Genomic DNA, 15,848 nt, shown 5'->3' on the forward strand with positions numbered 1-15,848 from the left:
ATCTGGAGGAAAAACAACCTCCACGTAGTCGACACAGCTCTACCATTCGCCCTTAAGATTTACATAGGTCTGAAGCAGCTTGCCAGCACGGAGGGACATTTGAGAGGGACAATTTTTTTGCCACTTCCTTTTTGCAAGACCCTCCATGCTCTATTGAAAAACTCCTGTGGTTATATCAAGAGCGCGATGTTTATAGCCTCAAAGCTCATTTTGCAAAGACCATTTCATTAAACTCACAGCCAACTACAAAAAGGACCAAAATTCCTGTTGTGAAATCAAATATTCCCCAAATACTGAAACACAATCTTAAATATTTCACCTCTTTCAATAAAGATAAGTAACAACTTTTGACTATTAAAAATGTCAACATTCTTGGCAGTTTAAAACCCAAGAGCCACCCAAGGTGAGGGCTGGGACCCTGCACACAGCCACACAGAGGTGACAGACAGCACAGGATCTGAGTAATGGAAAGCAGAACAAGCAGATGCTGACAGTAGAAGCGCTGCTTCGAACACATGAGCTGCTGCAGTGCAACCCCACCGCCTGCAGAGCTGCTGCTGCACAGCCCCACCGCCTGCAGAGCTGCACACAACCTGTCCTGCACAGCGCGCCCTGTGTACCCTCGTCCTCTTGTTTCTTACCTTCACCGCTTTCCATGCCTTCCACAAAAACGCCCCCGCACTGAGGCAGAATCCAGTACCGGCGTCTGTAGCGATCCTGACCAAACATCATTGAGCGCAAACAGTGTGACGCTTCAAACAACTTCTTCCTGTACTGGCTCTGTTGCTGTTTTAAAAGAGGGAAAGTACTGGGATTCAATAGCGGAAAAAATTCACTATAACAGAAAACATCTCCTGGCTGCCAGACTGCACTGAAGTTCAAGGGTCCCATCAGGAGGCTCTCAGAGATTTTGTGTTTCCTGATATTCTGCTCACAATTGCCTTGATGATTTTACTCACAGAGCTCCCTTTAAAGAAAAGGCAATTCAACCACTTCCTGGTGCAACTTAAGTTTCTCAGCCTTCCTTACAAACACATTTTGTGATGTCCTGTCTCTAATGCTCACATTTAGGTAACAGCAGGATGATTTCATTCCACAAGAACAGCAGCAACCCTGTCAGTGGTGCAGTGACAGCAAATGACAGCACTGCAGACAGTGGAGTCTGCAGCTCCTGATGGGAAACTGATGGGTTATCTTAACTGGTTCATAAAACAGCAATGTCTGAAAATAAACTGTGTTCAAGCACAAGCAGCTCTCCGAGGGGGGCAACAAGAATTTCAGTGCATTTATTCACTTCTTGCTCTGCCAAACTGACACTGCAGGAAGTCAGGTGCAGTTCTGGACTGCAAATTTATTGCGGTTTGGAACATGAGAGAAAGCAAGAAACCACCTCTTAAATGAATTTTCTAATACAAAGAATGGGGTACTCATGGCCCATGTTTCTATCTGCAGCATTTTATCTTTCTCCTTTCCATTTCTCTCCCTATCGCACTGTTTCGTCCAAAATCTGAAGCCAGCTCTGCAGTGGCTTGGACGCGGTTGCTGGAATCAGCAGGAGGGAACCAGAACCACAACCATTGGTACCAAGGCTTCCCAGAGAAATAACTATGGATTCTGTGTAAGATCAACAAACACAACTGTATCAATTGGGTCTGGACAAAAATGGTATTTCTTTTTTATTCTGATTCGTGCAAATATATTATCAACACCTTTCTAATTGCCTTTTGAGTCCTATCCACTTAGTGCTGCTAGACTAAACGCACAATTTGGGTGTCATGAACAGTAGCAACGTTCATGTTTCCATGAAACCAAAGCTGATCCTTATTTCACTTTGTATTAAGTTGGAGCACTGAAAATGATGGTGAACATTCTGTCTCGTGACACCCAGTGAACCGATTTTAGTACCCCTCACCTTTGTCAGCTTTTCAATCTGCTTCTCCAGTTCCTCCACACTTGCTGTCTGGTCCCCATCGTCCTGGAATCACCAAATACACCGTAACACCAAAGTTACTTCAGGATGAAATCATGCTACCAAGTCTTACTGATGTTATAGCAAAACAATGTCACAGAAAATAAGAGGCAAACCCTAAAGGTAAATAAGTTCAAGTTTCGTGTTTGTTCAGTGTAATTCCCTAGAAACAACGGAACTGGAGGAAGATGCATCTTGAATCTTCCCAAACCATCCCAGAAGGAGAAAGTGCATGGCCGAAAGTTCGCTGAAAACATTCTTTTACTGGAAGAAATAATTCAGTTTGTGCATGAACGCTGAAGACTATAGAATTTAATCTTAGTTTCTATGAAGCTTTTTGGTTATTCAAATTAATTTCTAAGTGTTTGTCATGCATGAAATAATAAAATCAGTCAATCCTATCAATCAGTCTTTGGTCAGTGCACACTTCCCTTTATTTCGGTGATCAAATACGATGACTACTCTAGAGAAGTTATTAAAAAAATGCACAGGAAGGTCACAGGCAAGCTTTGTAATAGATAATGTTAAATAGAACTTTTGACTTCTTTACTATTTTATTAACTTATAAATGACCTTTATTCTCCTCTAAAAGAAAGCTACAGTTATGCTCATTTGCTAACAAAGCTGCAGTTCTCTGGATCTGGTACAATCCGTCAGAGTTCAAGAGAAATTAAGACTAAGTCAAAACAAGTCAGTAGGAAAAAATCCCAAACCCAAACCAACAAAAAACCAACCCATCCTAGAATAGTTATCCAAAAAAGAAGAAAGAAAGTATTCCAGAAAATAATCTAAAAATTTAAAAATCTGGAGGCAACTTATTCTTCCTTTTATTGTGAGACGTTGGGGAAGCGGTGCCACGTTGCAGAGAAACAAGAGGAAAACAAGTCGTAACTCCCCGGTTAATTAAGTTTCATCATACTCAACATCTCCCACCTCGTCCTCACAAACATCGGCCTTCTTCCCCTTCTTATCCTCTTTGTCCTCTTCATCCTCATCATCCTCTTCTGCCTGATCCTCGCTGTCGTCGTCGTCGTCATCGTCGTCGTCGCTGTCCCCCCCCTTGCGCCTGCGCTTGCGCCCCGGCGTCGGCGTCTCCAGCGCGTGCTGCTCCTCGCCCGCCTCACCGCCCCCGGCCGCCTCCCTCTTGCCCGTCCTCTTGGCGTGGATGATCCTGAGCCTGCAGACACACGACAAGGGGCGGCGCTGGAGCACGTGCAGCACTGACGCCTTGCTGCCCAGGCGATGAAAGTCAACCACACGGGTTAGGTTCAAACTGGGTCTTATGGTCTAACATTGCATTGTATTTTCTCAGTATTTATTGACATTAGTCAACAAGAACAATTCGGGTTATAAAATCCCTTAAGTCTCTTATTCAGCTCTGAATAGGACTTCTGTTTCTCCCAGGTGAATTTTACTGCGTAACTTTAGAAGAAATGCAATACAAGAAGGGTTCTGAAAAGTCAGGAAGGACAATTAGAAGAATGAACAATTTCAGCTTCGTCTTTTGATCATAAAATACCTGTGTCTGAGAAGGGGGGAAAGAGCAAAAATCCTCAGCTGGAAGTATGAAATCGTATGCATTTGCATGGCAACAGCAAGGCTGGTTTAGAATACTTGTTCCATTTCAGATTTTTACTCATTTTTCATTTATTATATATATTTCACTTTAGTCCTTTTGCTGATCTTGTTATTCTAAGACACACTTTCTTTTTTGAGAAATCTTAGCTGCCTAAACCACTGAACTACTCAGTCCAACCTTCATTTTCCTTTTATGAAAGAAAAGGGAAACTTACATACCAGTAACTCTGGTTGTAGTAGACCTCCTTCTTCTACAAAACCCCTATAAGACAAGATTCCACACAGCACAAATTACCGTTCCAGCCACCAGGGAGCCAGCAGCAAACATGCTGAACCACAGGGGGTGCCAAGAGCGGGGCCTACCCAGGCACTGAGGACGCAGACCAAAAATGCGACTGACTCGGAAGAACTCACACACACGTGCAGGAGAGACAGAGTTTGCAAGAGATGACTGCGAAGGTAGGATGGGAAAAGTAGAACGGTGCCGACAAACAATTACCAGCAGTAATTTCCCTTGTGGCGCTTCTCTCTCTTCCCATCCTACAGAACAAGATTCCATACAGCAAGTGGGGCAGTGCCAGCACCGGCTCCTTGCAGCAGCACGGCCTCGGTGCTCGCTGGCACCAACAGGAAACCACCAAGGGGTTTCCTCTGCTGGAAACAGTGGGGCTGTGGTGGGGTTTATTTGGGGAGGGGGGTTGGTTTGGTTTTAATTTTTTTAATGCAGTGGTTAATCCACTGGAGAATTTAGAAAGTTTTACACTTTTATTTTTCCAATGACAACAGATTTTCGGCTATTTTAGCCATTTAAAATTCTCGAGCCTTCCAGTGAATTTTGAAGCAAGTAACATTTTCAGGTCTGGTGCAAAAAGCCTTGGTCTCCCTGAGTACCAACACTACTCGGGCTTCACTTGAGTAAAGATTTTAGAAAGAAAAACCAATTCCTTTTCCCAAGGACAAAGTGAAACCACCCAGTCCTCTCCACCTGGACTGGAAATTCCTGCCCACAGACAGCAATCAGCCATCAAACAGTCGCCAGTCAGTGACTGGGCAATTCTGGAGACAAACAGGACTCAAATAACCCGGGGAGACCATTCAGTAATAAAGCCAGCAGAATGACATTCAACGACCAGCAAACACCTACAAGGAACAAGCAGCAGCAGAAGAGGCTACTTCTGCTGAATCAAAACCAGAGACACGGGGCTGTCAGGCACCAAAGGGAGCCTGCACGGCACCGCAGCCATGGGGTGAAAGTGCCCGGAGCAGCTCCTGTAACGCACCACAGGCACAAGGGGCAGCAGTCAGTGTCTGAGGCAGCGCAGAAACCAGTGAGAGCAGAACGTGGAGAACACGGAGGCATTGCAAGAGGCAGCACAGTCTCCTGCTGCTAACCCGACACATGGCTGAGAAGAAAGCCTTCACCCAGAAAACTGCTCCATTTTCCTCACTTTCAGGTACCCCACAGCAGCTGAAGCAACTGTAAGTCCATTGGCCCATGAAAGAGCAGGCAGCCCATCAAATAACGCAATGTGGGACTTACACCTGCTCTAATCTAATCGCTAATGTTTACTAGATCATAGAAGGAAATTCACCTTTTGACTTAATTTTCATGCCTTTCTCTTAATTTTTGCCTATGAATTTAAAGTGGTAGCAAGGAAAAGAAATCCTAAACACCGCACCTCAAACACACTTCAGCCTGGGTCTGAAAACCTGCAGGTTCCCAAAGCAGCACTGCCACCTCTTCCCCAGAACCGGTGTGATTCCTCCCCTGGTGTCACACAACCACCATTCAGTTACAGCTGAGACGGCCTTGCTGGGACGAAATCACCGCGCAAGGAGCAATGCCATAACACCGGCATGTGGAAAGGAGCACCCATGAAAAACCTGTCCAAGTCTAGTAAAGAACAAATGTCACCGAATCCTTCAAGAAGCCTATTTCATTTTCACTCCCTTTTATACTGATCAAGCTACAAAGGAGGTGCCAAGGAGAAGACAGGCAATGGAAAAGGAGACACTGAGATTATGATCATCTAGTTAAAATACAGCTGCATCATCTGAGGTGAGACAGCCTGCTGACTGCAGTTGTGATACAGAAAGTACAAGGAAGGATGAATTGATGGTATGAGACAGGTGCCTTACAAAAATAGTGGTTAGTGTCAAGATTCACTTGTCAAAGTGATAGAGAAGGAATCAGAGACAACCTCACGCTGACCATCAGCCCAGCAGAAACAGCCCAGGCAGCTGAGGGCTCAGTTCCCAGAAACACACATTATACTGAACAAGGAACTGTGTTCAACATCCTGAAGTGGAAGGAGAGGGGGGAAGAAGCATCCCTATCGGCCTTCATGAAGGGATTACTTTTTCCAACCTGGGATTTTAATGTTGCTTTTCTGTACCTTACAAATGCAAGTCTTCACCAAGCTCCTCGCACCCCTGATACCCAGCTGAGGAGCCACTCTCACCCAAAAAGAGTTCTCACTTGGTGAGAACACCTGATCCAGGCAGAGCCTTTCCTTGTCCACTGCATCCACTTCCAGACCGCCTGGACACAGTGGTGCCAAGAGTCACACAGCAAACCGTGGCAAACATAGCAGCAATTATCTCACTCCTCAGCATCCCTTATTCTGCACTACATGGGCTTGTGCTGGGGCCATGTCAAGGTTTGGTCAAGAAACCAAACTGTGCAAACTGGGATGCCTAAAAACCAGACCGAGCTTTGCAACGGATGGGGATGATACCATGCATAAGCATGAGGTCTGGAAGCAGAAAAAAGACCAAACAGAAGACGGAAATGGACATTTCTTTTCAGAGAAGCCCCAGAACAGCTGCAAGAGTTCATGAAAAACACCAACAGGCCTCATGAAGAAGAAAACACTGTTTAAAATTGATAAAAGCTTCCTCATCAGAAAAACAGTGGCAAATCCAAGGATTTTGAAGCAAAGACGAGAGAGGTGAATCCGAAGAGGCGAAGGACAGTCACTGTCTCTGAGCACTCTGCGATACTTACACTCCAAAATAAGGACAGCGCTGCTGGAATGCAAAATCCACGCACGAGGGAAAACACAAGAAACAGAAGTGGCTGCAGAAAGGCTCAGGATGCTGAGCCCACTACTTGAAGGGGAAGAAAGGGAGGATCCTACGTCTACAAGTACTTACAGTTTGATGGAGGGAGAGAGGACTAAGCCGTCCCCAGGGAAACAAGGACGGAGAAGGGTCCCACATCAGAACTGCAGAAACACTTTTACACTACATCCCATAGAGGGGATACAGATGAAGACAGGAAAAGGTATTCGGATTGTCCTAAACAATAAGTTGTAAACCCTGTGCAGACTGGGATCTGCAGTATTAGTAGAGAATTTTTTATTAGTCTACCTCCCTCTTGTCCTTCTTCTTGACTTCTTTCCTTCTTCCGTGATATATTAAAGGGAAAAAAGGGAGACATGAGATTAGAAACACGAGCCCCTAAAGCAAGGGCTGAGAAAGGATTCGCTGTTCCCAGTATGAGGTGAAGATGTTCAAGCAAAGCAAGCGCGCAGAGCCTGGCTACGTCTTTTCACCCCCCGTGATTCACAGACTTGGTGCCTTCTGGCTTCCCGTGGCTGGAGCCGCTGCTCTTGCTGTATGGAATTTTGTCTTGTAGCATGGGAGACCAGTGGACACGAACTGACCCTCAAAACCCTCAAATCTCACCTCAGATCAAATATAAAAATACATCGCAGTTTGCATTCTACACATGATCCCTACCTACAGGGAACAATGCAACACTGACAGATGGGAAACACAAAGGTAACACGATATAAATCAGCAAAATTCAATTGGTAATTGTTGTATGAAAACCATGGCTTCCTAAAACACCTTTCAGAACGAACACTGGTGATCATGGTGGGTCCCAATTAAAACTGATATTATCAACAGCGATTTGACAGCTCCAGTAACACTCCAGTTTAAAAAATCACTTTCTTTCAAAGAATACAAAACAGACTTGGCTTTGCCCCAGTTTTGAGGGACACAGGCTGTAGACTGGTGCTGCGCCATTCTAAACCCACAGCCATCTTAATTAGCAGTTTGGTTACTAACTTCTTGGTGAACCTGTAATTGCATCAGCTAATTTTGTCCTTAGAAACATTTGTCTACACAGCAGCACATCTGAGCAAATGCAATAAAGCAATATATTGTAGTATTAAAGAAAAATGAGACTTACTTCCGAAGTTTGCCTTCAACCATCCATTTATCTCTCCTTAAGTTTGACATATAATCAATGTTTTTATCAATTTCACTGTCAAAGATAAAATAATCCATTAACCGTGAACTTACACATCTTTTTCTGACAGCCATTTATGTACAGATACTTTGTCTCAAAGAACTATCTAGGAGAAATGCTTAAAATTCAAAACAAATCATTTTAAAGCCAGAAAATTTCAATCCTAGGAGTGCTGGTGCAGCGTACTGCCTGTACCCATGTCTTTATTTACAGCATCACATAAGCTTTCTTTCCATAAGAACATTGTAATTCAAATAGTTCTGCGATTTCTTTCCATGGTTTTAATTCAATATCCAGCCCCTCAATGTATCTGCCACAAAGCATCCAGCCCTGCACTGAACACAAGAGTTATTCCTGGGACACCTATGGGTTCTGAGATGCAAAATAACACTCGCTTTTCACTGCGGAAACCGAAGAACCGAAAAAGGGCTTCAGCACCGCGACTTCTGACACATCCCCACCTCAGCTCATGGCCCTGGTTTAAGCATCTCGACAAAAGAGGTCTTAAAAACAAAGTGAAAAAAGGGAAACCAGACTCCTACAGCAGCCTTACTCAACTCTCCTAAATTACTCCCTAGATTATCTAGTACATTTCTTCGTAATCAACCTCACCTTTTACTCCGAAAATAGCTGGAGAAATATTGGTGCAAGCTTTAAAAATAGACTTATAGACCAAATATGGAAAACTTGTACTATTCCATCAAATCAGAAGCACATACAGGCAAGAAGCAGTAACACCGCAAATTTCAACTTCCATTATAAGAACACTAAGAATCCTCCTGTAACAGAACAGTATGCAGTATTTCTGAGCTATAACGTTTTTATATTCTGATTTTTAGAGGCGTGTTTGGGAAGACTCACCTCACTACACCTTTGCTGCAGGCCAGCTCGTTGACCAGGAAAGCGAGCACCGATGCTTTCTGAGCCGGGGTGTGTGCCTGGAAAGCTTTGGTCCTCAGGCTCTCGGTCAGTGCCGTCTGCCCGCAGTGCGCCTCCATGAAGATCTGCAGGATCTCGGACACGTTGTCTCGGTTCACACCCACGTTCAGCAAGTGCTCCCCAAGAATGGTTTTAGCCTAAAAAGAATGAAGACACTTTGAACGATCACATTTTAAAATACTGCTTTCCTCTGCTATGTTATTGTTTATAAGACAGTGGGGTGGGTTTCTTTGTGTTTTCACATAAGGACTTTAATCAGGGTTTTTCTTTAAAACTGTTCAGACATAAACCTTGTATAGAGTAACAATAAGAATGTCCTCACCTCCTAAGGTTTTGAGAGCAGAGATAATGTTAATGAAAAAGGCTAAAGGAAAAACAACACAGCCCAATTGGAACTTCATGAACACTTTAGTACAACATGATGTGTAGCCATGGTAAGAGCTACGTGGGCTTGAGAAAGGACAGTAAGAAAGAAACATGAATGAATCAGAGTTTTGATGAAGTGACACAGAGCAGACTCTGGAGAAAGAAATGTCAAGATTCACTGGGAACATGAGTGTAAGAATGAACAGAAAAAAAGAGTTGAAAGACGTGGCCACAGATGTGACAGTGCCCTACAAGAGGTCCACATAAAAATGGGGAGGGTAGAGAAAATGCCCAGAAATGTATCACTTCTCGAAAACAGGAGGGTTGACAGGGCACAGAAAGTCTCTGAGTAACGTTAGAGTAGCGATACCTCAGAGAAAAATTGGGAAAGAGAATGGAAATCCAACCCAGAGAGGAGTCACTGCATTGCTGACAGATGCAGCCATCAATACAGGGTGTTTGCTGTGGGTTTCTTTTACCTTGTATCCTGTGACAAGTCCTGGGTCACAAATGGCTGCAGAAACGAGCTTCACAAGCAAGTCCTGTACTTCTCCCATGCTGTCCCCGATGTTCAGCAGCCCCTCCTGAAGGACGCTCAGGGAGGGGACATCCACGCTCACATCGAAGCCCAGCACTTTACCGAAATTGCGCAGGAACTGCACGACCATCAGACAGTCTGAAAACGTGCTGCCATCCAGAACCAGGCCAGGAATGCGCGGCAGCTCTGGCAAAGGCTGAGAAGGACAGAAAAACAACGAGTTTCAGTGGGTATTTCAAAAGAAAACTTCTTTACCTGGGGAACTGGCTGATCCTTCTACGTGACGTACAGCATGACAACACTAGAGAAGGTAAAGGCTGCAGAAAAGTTGCCTCCATTCAATCCAGCAAGTTTAATTTAAAGCACATTTACCTCTTCATGTATGTAGGAGGCAACAGATTCATAAAAAACTTACTTTTCGGCCAGAAGGTGCTCTCAGGCTCTATGATGAGTCAAAATACTACAAAAGGTGGTGTAAAAATACCTGGGGGACAGAGGGGGAGGAATTCTCTGGAATAGAGAGGGACTGAACCTGAAGGACAAGAACTGGGAATGCAGAAGATGGCAGAGTCACAGCCTACAGATGCGGGAAAAGCTCTGTCCGTGCCCTCTGCTGAGACACCACCAGATCCCTGCTGCAAAACCCTTTCAAGTTTTGGGTTGGTTTTCTGAAGCAACCGTGCAAACACTTTTTGGGAAGCAGGCCACCTTTAAACAAAATGCTTGTAATTAACTAAAGATACGCCACTTTAGTGTTCACAGTATCTTGTATTTGTATATATTTCAAAAAGTTATCTGATTATCTAGACCAAAACTCGACTGCTTTGGAAGTGGCTGCAAGAGAAAAGTTATTGTTACAATGGCAAAATACAGAAACAAGAGGCAAGGGAGTAAGGTCACGTTTTCAGGGTTACCTTGTGGTCTGCTAAGCACATATCTTCATTGGGCTTCTTCAGCTCCTTTGCCATTTCTAATTCCAATCTTCGCTGTTCCAGTTTACGTTCTTTATTTAATCTTTTTTCATCGCGTTTCTCTTGCTTCAATCGCTCCTTTTCCTTAAATAGAATTAAAAGTGCAGAAAATAAAACCCACGTATTATACTTACAAAGGAACAATCTAAGGATTTGAAAAGCACTCCTTATGTAATCTTAGTAACTACCACAGCAATTAAGGAACATGCATTCAAGTACAGGGAAAGGGGAACTACAGAAATAGAACAAAATCATCTCATTTCTGAGCAACTCAGATTCCCTTTCTCTCCCCTGTCCTGCAGCAGGAAACCAACAGGGAGTTTCTCATCCCTGTCATGATCATCCAACACGGGGCTGCGGGCATCCCTGGGCCCACCATCGGTGTTAAAGTCAAAGATGGCATTAAACGTCTCTGCTGTTTCAATATCCCTGCTTGTGATCTGGCTGACCTCATCAAGTAACAAACCAAAGTTATCCTCAATCCTCCTTCTGCTGTTAACATATTTTTAAAAGCCCTTTTTGTTGTCCTTCACAGCACTCTTCAGCCTGAACTCTGATTGAGCTGCAGAGGTGAACAGCATCCCAACACCTCTCCCACAGAATCACAGAATATGAGGAGTTGGAAGGGACCTGGAAAGCTCCCACAGTGCAACCCCTGCCAGAGCAGGAGCACCAGAGCAGTCACACAGGAACACGGCCAGGGCTTTGGGTGTCTCCACACAAGGAGACTCCACAACCTCTCTGGGCAGCCTGGGCCATGCTCCAGAACCCTCACACTCACAAACTTTGGCCTCCTCTTCAGCTTGAACCTCCTGTGCTCCAGCTTGGGACCATTGCCCCTTGTCCTGGCATTTGACATCACATTCCAGAGCCTGGCTCCTTCCTCCTGACACTGCCCTTTCCAAATGGATCCCCAGGAATGAGGGCACCCCTCAGTCTCCTCTGCTCCAAGCTCAAGAGCCCCAGCTCCCTCAGCCGCTCCTCAGCAGGAGATGCTCCACTCCCTCATCATCTTTGTGGCTCTGCTGGACTCTTTCAAGCAGTTCCTGTCCTTCTTGAGCTGAGGGCCCAGCACTGCACACAAGATTGCAGATGTGGTCTTAATCTTTCCTTGATTTGGCCTCTCACTTTCACTTAGATTTCTCTGAACTAGATCCTACAGCAATGGTTATTTTTACTTCAGTCTCTTAAAAAAAGTTTAATAACTAAATTCAGAGATGGACGGAGTAAAACGATTGCACCCAAAATGACACATACACATTTGGGACTTCAGGCTTCTCTGCCTCTTGGTTCAGAATTTCTGACATATTTTATAGTAAAACAAGAGATGAAGCATCTATTTTCTGTAGCCAGCAGTACTTTCTACTGAAAAAATAAAATCAGTAAGGCATAATAATCTGACTTGCTTGGTTTTGTCGTGGTCCATACCTAGAACCACCTACAGAATCCACAAGCTCTAAGAAGCCTGGGCTGGAACAAGAGGTGGATTTTTACCCCTGGATCAGTCCTGAGGGAAGCTGCCCAGCAGTCTGACAAGTCGGCCTGATGGGGTCCTTACTCTTACACACAGCAACATGAAAAGAGAAAACAGAGCTTCCTTTGCAGGACTCTGCAGCGTGGATGCAATTACTGACTTCTCACTCAGGGCCCTGAGGAGGCAGGGACCTCATGAGCTCACTCGTCCCCGTGTGTGTCCTGTGCCCGTGGTCATGTTTTCCCAGCAGCATCAGCTACAGGGGATTGAGCCCACACCTCCCCGGCTGCCTGTGCTCAACCACCACCCGTTTCCTAAGTTCAAACAGAATTTTCTGTATTTCAGTTTGTGCCTATTGCTCCTTTTCCTGATAACACCAAGTATACACATGAAATTTTACACAGAGGCGCACCAAAGACACTGCTCTTCTACAGATCACTGCAGAATGAAACCACGAAACTTCAAACTTTAATTAAGTTAATACTCACTTCTGCTTTTTTACGTGCTTCCATGGCTTTCATAAGCATCATATGTTGTCTTCTCCGTTCTCGTTCCTATTGAAGCAGGTAATATTAGAACAAAACTAATCCATGTCTTCAAATCATTAAAAAAGCTGAGTAACAAATTTAGCATTAATAGACAAGTCACAGTAAATACTAAATATAGGACAAGAATGGCCAAGTCTGTGCATGTTTTAGTTCAGGTTTAGAAAGCAAATACAAGAACAATCAAAAGCAAAAAGGTAAAGCAATGAACATGGAGACAGTGTAAAAAAGAAGCATACAGATTTACTTATGGTCAGTTGTGATGCTCCTTCATAAGCTGGCAGAACAAAAAGCATAATGGTTGGCTGGAACAGGCCAGTTACCTTACATCTGCTATTGCGAACTTGCAATCTACTTCTTCAATAGCCAAATCAGCAGAAATTTTAAACTGGTCATTTTCAAACACTGCAAATATTATCGTTTTTGTAACCAGGCCACAGATTGCTATGATAAAATAATTTTCTCAGCTCTAGATGTTTTCAATCAAGCCAGTGCTGGCGCATATACACGCACAACCACACTCGCGTTTACTGGTGCCTGTCCCTCAGAGGTCACGTCAGTAACTCCACACGCGTTAGCGAGCTGCGTTCTACAGCCTTAATGCGGGACTTTTGCCCTAAGAGCTGCAGGTTACATCTCAGCCCCAGTAAAGGCTACGGGAATTTCATCACCTAATTCAGTGAGGCTAAGACTACATTCTAACATTTTACTGTATAGCATTAGGTATTTACCACTGACTGAGAGCTGATTTCCTCAGTACCTTACAAACTTAGGAAAGACATCATCCTGATTTCTAAAAAAGTTTAATTAATTGTATTCAAGTGTCTGGATTCATTCCCAGTGAATGGGACAAGGACAAGGCTTGCAAAAATTATTTGACTACCTATTAATTTTGCATTAATTAATGCCTTATTTTATACAGTAGTCCAATTTCTACTGGGACATCAATACCACAGATTTCCACTTAAAAGCCTCACTTATTTATTGCCGTGTTGAATTTACACACATGTGCAAGACACGTCTCTTTTTCCCTGGACAGACAAGACAAGCAGATGTATGCAATGCACTGTGCTGTAAAGCCATGCAGCAGTATGTAATATGACAGCAGCCAGTGCTACATTTTATGCATTGCTATGACAACCATATCACAACCAAATCACAATGCGGTGTTAGATGTACAAAAATAAACATACCCATACCATATCTAGTCTATGCCTCTCCAACTCCTGGTAGAAAGAGTTGGCACAACATTATGAAACAGAAATCACAAAGTCATAAAACCACTTCATAATCCCCCAAAAGACCCCAATACCGAAGCAAAGCAACAAATCATAAGGTGAAAGAAAATCTGTGCAGGAATCAAACCCAGGAATTTAAAAAGGGCACATTTTGAAGATTTCCGCCCCCTCCCTTACAGCTCAAGCCACAGTTCACAACTGGCATTTGGTCTGTGGGGTCGCCTGAGCGCACACCAACCTGGTGCTTCAGCAGAACAGCCTGCTGCCTTCGCATCTCTTTCTCCTGAAACACAGGAACAGAAACCTATTTTAAATGTCTACCAATACTTGCTTCCCAAGTGGCACATTTCTGCCACACCAGAGCACAGAGCACACCTGCGTTAAACTCTTCCTTTCCCCCATAACCTGACACAGGAGCTGTGCACAGCACACGGGACAGCGAGACCCAAGTCAAAACACCCAAGAACACCACAGCACATCTGAAAACCGCGTGTTCTCAGGTTTGTAAGAGTTCCATGGTTGTGTGCACACAGCCTATGTATAGGCTATGCTAGTTGAGAAGAAACAAAGCTTTTTGATACAGTGTGCTTAAAACAATATAGCGAATAACGTTACTGCATGAGCATTTTCAGGTTATGCAAACCAAGCATCACGTAAACAAAATTCATGGTAATGGCACACAAAAAATAACTGTGGTTCTGTGTACTCATAAGTGCACATATGTACATGTGTGTATGTAACATATACACAAACTCCTGTGTGTGCTTCATGTATCTCTATAAAGGTGTATACACGTTATTTATATGCCATCTCTATTTACAGTTTAATTATCTGAGTATTCTCCCAAATTTACTGCTTTTATACATCAACATACAGCACATGCGATAACACAGTTCTTGGGTTTGGAGCTCCTCTGCACTCACCTTTATTCGCTTTTCAGCCTCCAGTAATTTGGCATTTGCTGCTTCTTCCTTCTTCTTCTTTTTTGCCTACGCATCCAAACAATACAACAGCATCATCACAACCTGGAAAAACCTGACTAGAAATAAAGCTACGTGCCTTTAAAAGTTCAAAACATCATCGGGGATCATGTGTATTGCAACAGATTGCTTCCCCGATGCAGCTTTCATAATCAGTCAAATCACAATTCATTTACTTTTTAAAAACTAAGCCAGAATTTTAAGCCCCATTCAAAATTGCTTCACCTGGCTATTGTAACTAAGAAAGTATACACAGAAACAATAAAATATAAATGGCAATAAGATTATAAATGACTTTTCCATGAATGGGGACTTGAAAACCAGCAATTTATCTTTGCCGGTACACTGGTAAATTCAGGGATATGTTTGAACTGTGTTTTAAACCCACTGCACTTCACATAGAGCAGAGCACAGGACTGCTTGAACATCCTCTGATTACTGCAGACTTGCTTTCTACCAAAGGAATATCAGGCTGTTAACCTGAGCAAATACAAGGCTTTTTGTGTAGAAAGTCAGGAACTCAAATGAACATTTGCAAGATTTGGATCACAGTTAATATAATTTTTTCAAGAAAAATATTTGAAGACACATTTTTGAACTGGCCTTTGATGGTCCAGGTTATCAGAGCTGTTTATTTACTTACATTCCTAACTGTATGTGTTATTACTGAGATAAAACCTTCTTTAAAATGGCAACACAGAAATCGCATTTGAGCCATCATTTTTACCTCTAAAATTTGCTGAGCTCGAAGTTCTTTCTCCATTCTGATTTGCTGGATTCGCTTAATTTTTTCCTACAAGGGGGAGAAAGTTACTTCTTTGAAAAAAAAAAACAATACTGAGAAAGTAAATTCACTTTTATATTCTGAAAAATGTTAAAGTTTACACATGTACACTTTTTGAGTGCAGTTTCACACCCAGTGTAGTCAACGTTCCCATGAATTTTCCTGAGCATTAAGAGATGTCCACATATCCCCAAAGGAGCCAACA

General features: G+C 43.4%; 1 protein-coding gene across 1 annotated transcript in view; it reads right to left on the bottom strand.

The window, feature by feature from the left end:
• BAZ2B (bromodomain adjacent to zinc finger domain, 2B) overlaps nt 1-15,848 on the bottom strand; it is a gene marked incomplete at its 3' end in the record, with an annotated part of 37,190 nt that overhangs the window by 596 nt on the left and 20,746 nt on the right. Inside the window, exons 13-24 of the mRNA XM_010187451.1 lie at nt 15,587-15,652; nt 14,803-14,868; nt 14,118-14,162; nt 13,841-13,867; nt 12,585-12,650; nt 10,566-10,706; nt 9,593-9,847; nt 8,670-8,884; nt 7,749-7,823; nt 2,903-3,146; nt 1,913-1,975; nt 642-786 (exon numbers count right to left, since the gene is read on the bottom strand). Of these exons, the coding sequence (XP_010185753.1) occupies nt 642-786; nt 1,913-1,975; nt 2,903-3,146; nt 7,749-7,823; nt 8,670-8,884; nt 9,593-9,847; nt 10,566-10,706; nt 12,585-12,650; nt 13,841-13,867; nt 14,118-14,162; nt 14,803-14,868; nt 15,587-15,652 (1,408 nt within the window). The remainder of the gene's footprint in view (nt 1-641; nt 787-1,912; nt 1,976-2,902; nt 3,147-7,748; nt 7,824-8,669; nt 8,885-9,592; nt 9,848-10,565; nt 10,707-12,584; nt 12,651-13,840; nt 13,868-14,117; nt 14,163-14,802; nt 14,869-15,586; nt 15,653-15,848) is intronic.

This window comes from Mesitornis unicolor, unplaced genomic scaffold (genome assembly GCF_000695765.1).
Source record: "Mesitornis unicolor isolate BGI_N332 unplaced genomic scaffold, ASM69576v1 scaffold23926, whole genome shotgun sequence".
Classification (NCBI taxonomy): domain Eukaryota; kingdom Metazoa; phylum Chordata; class Aves; order Mesitornithiformes; family Mesitornithidae; genus Mesitornis; species Mesitornis unicolor.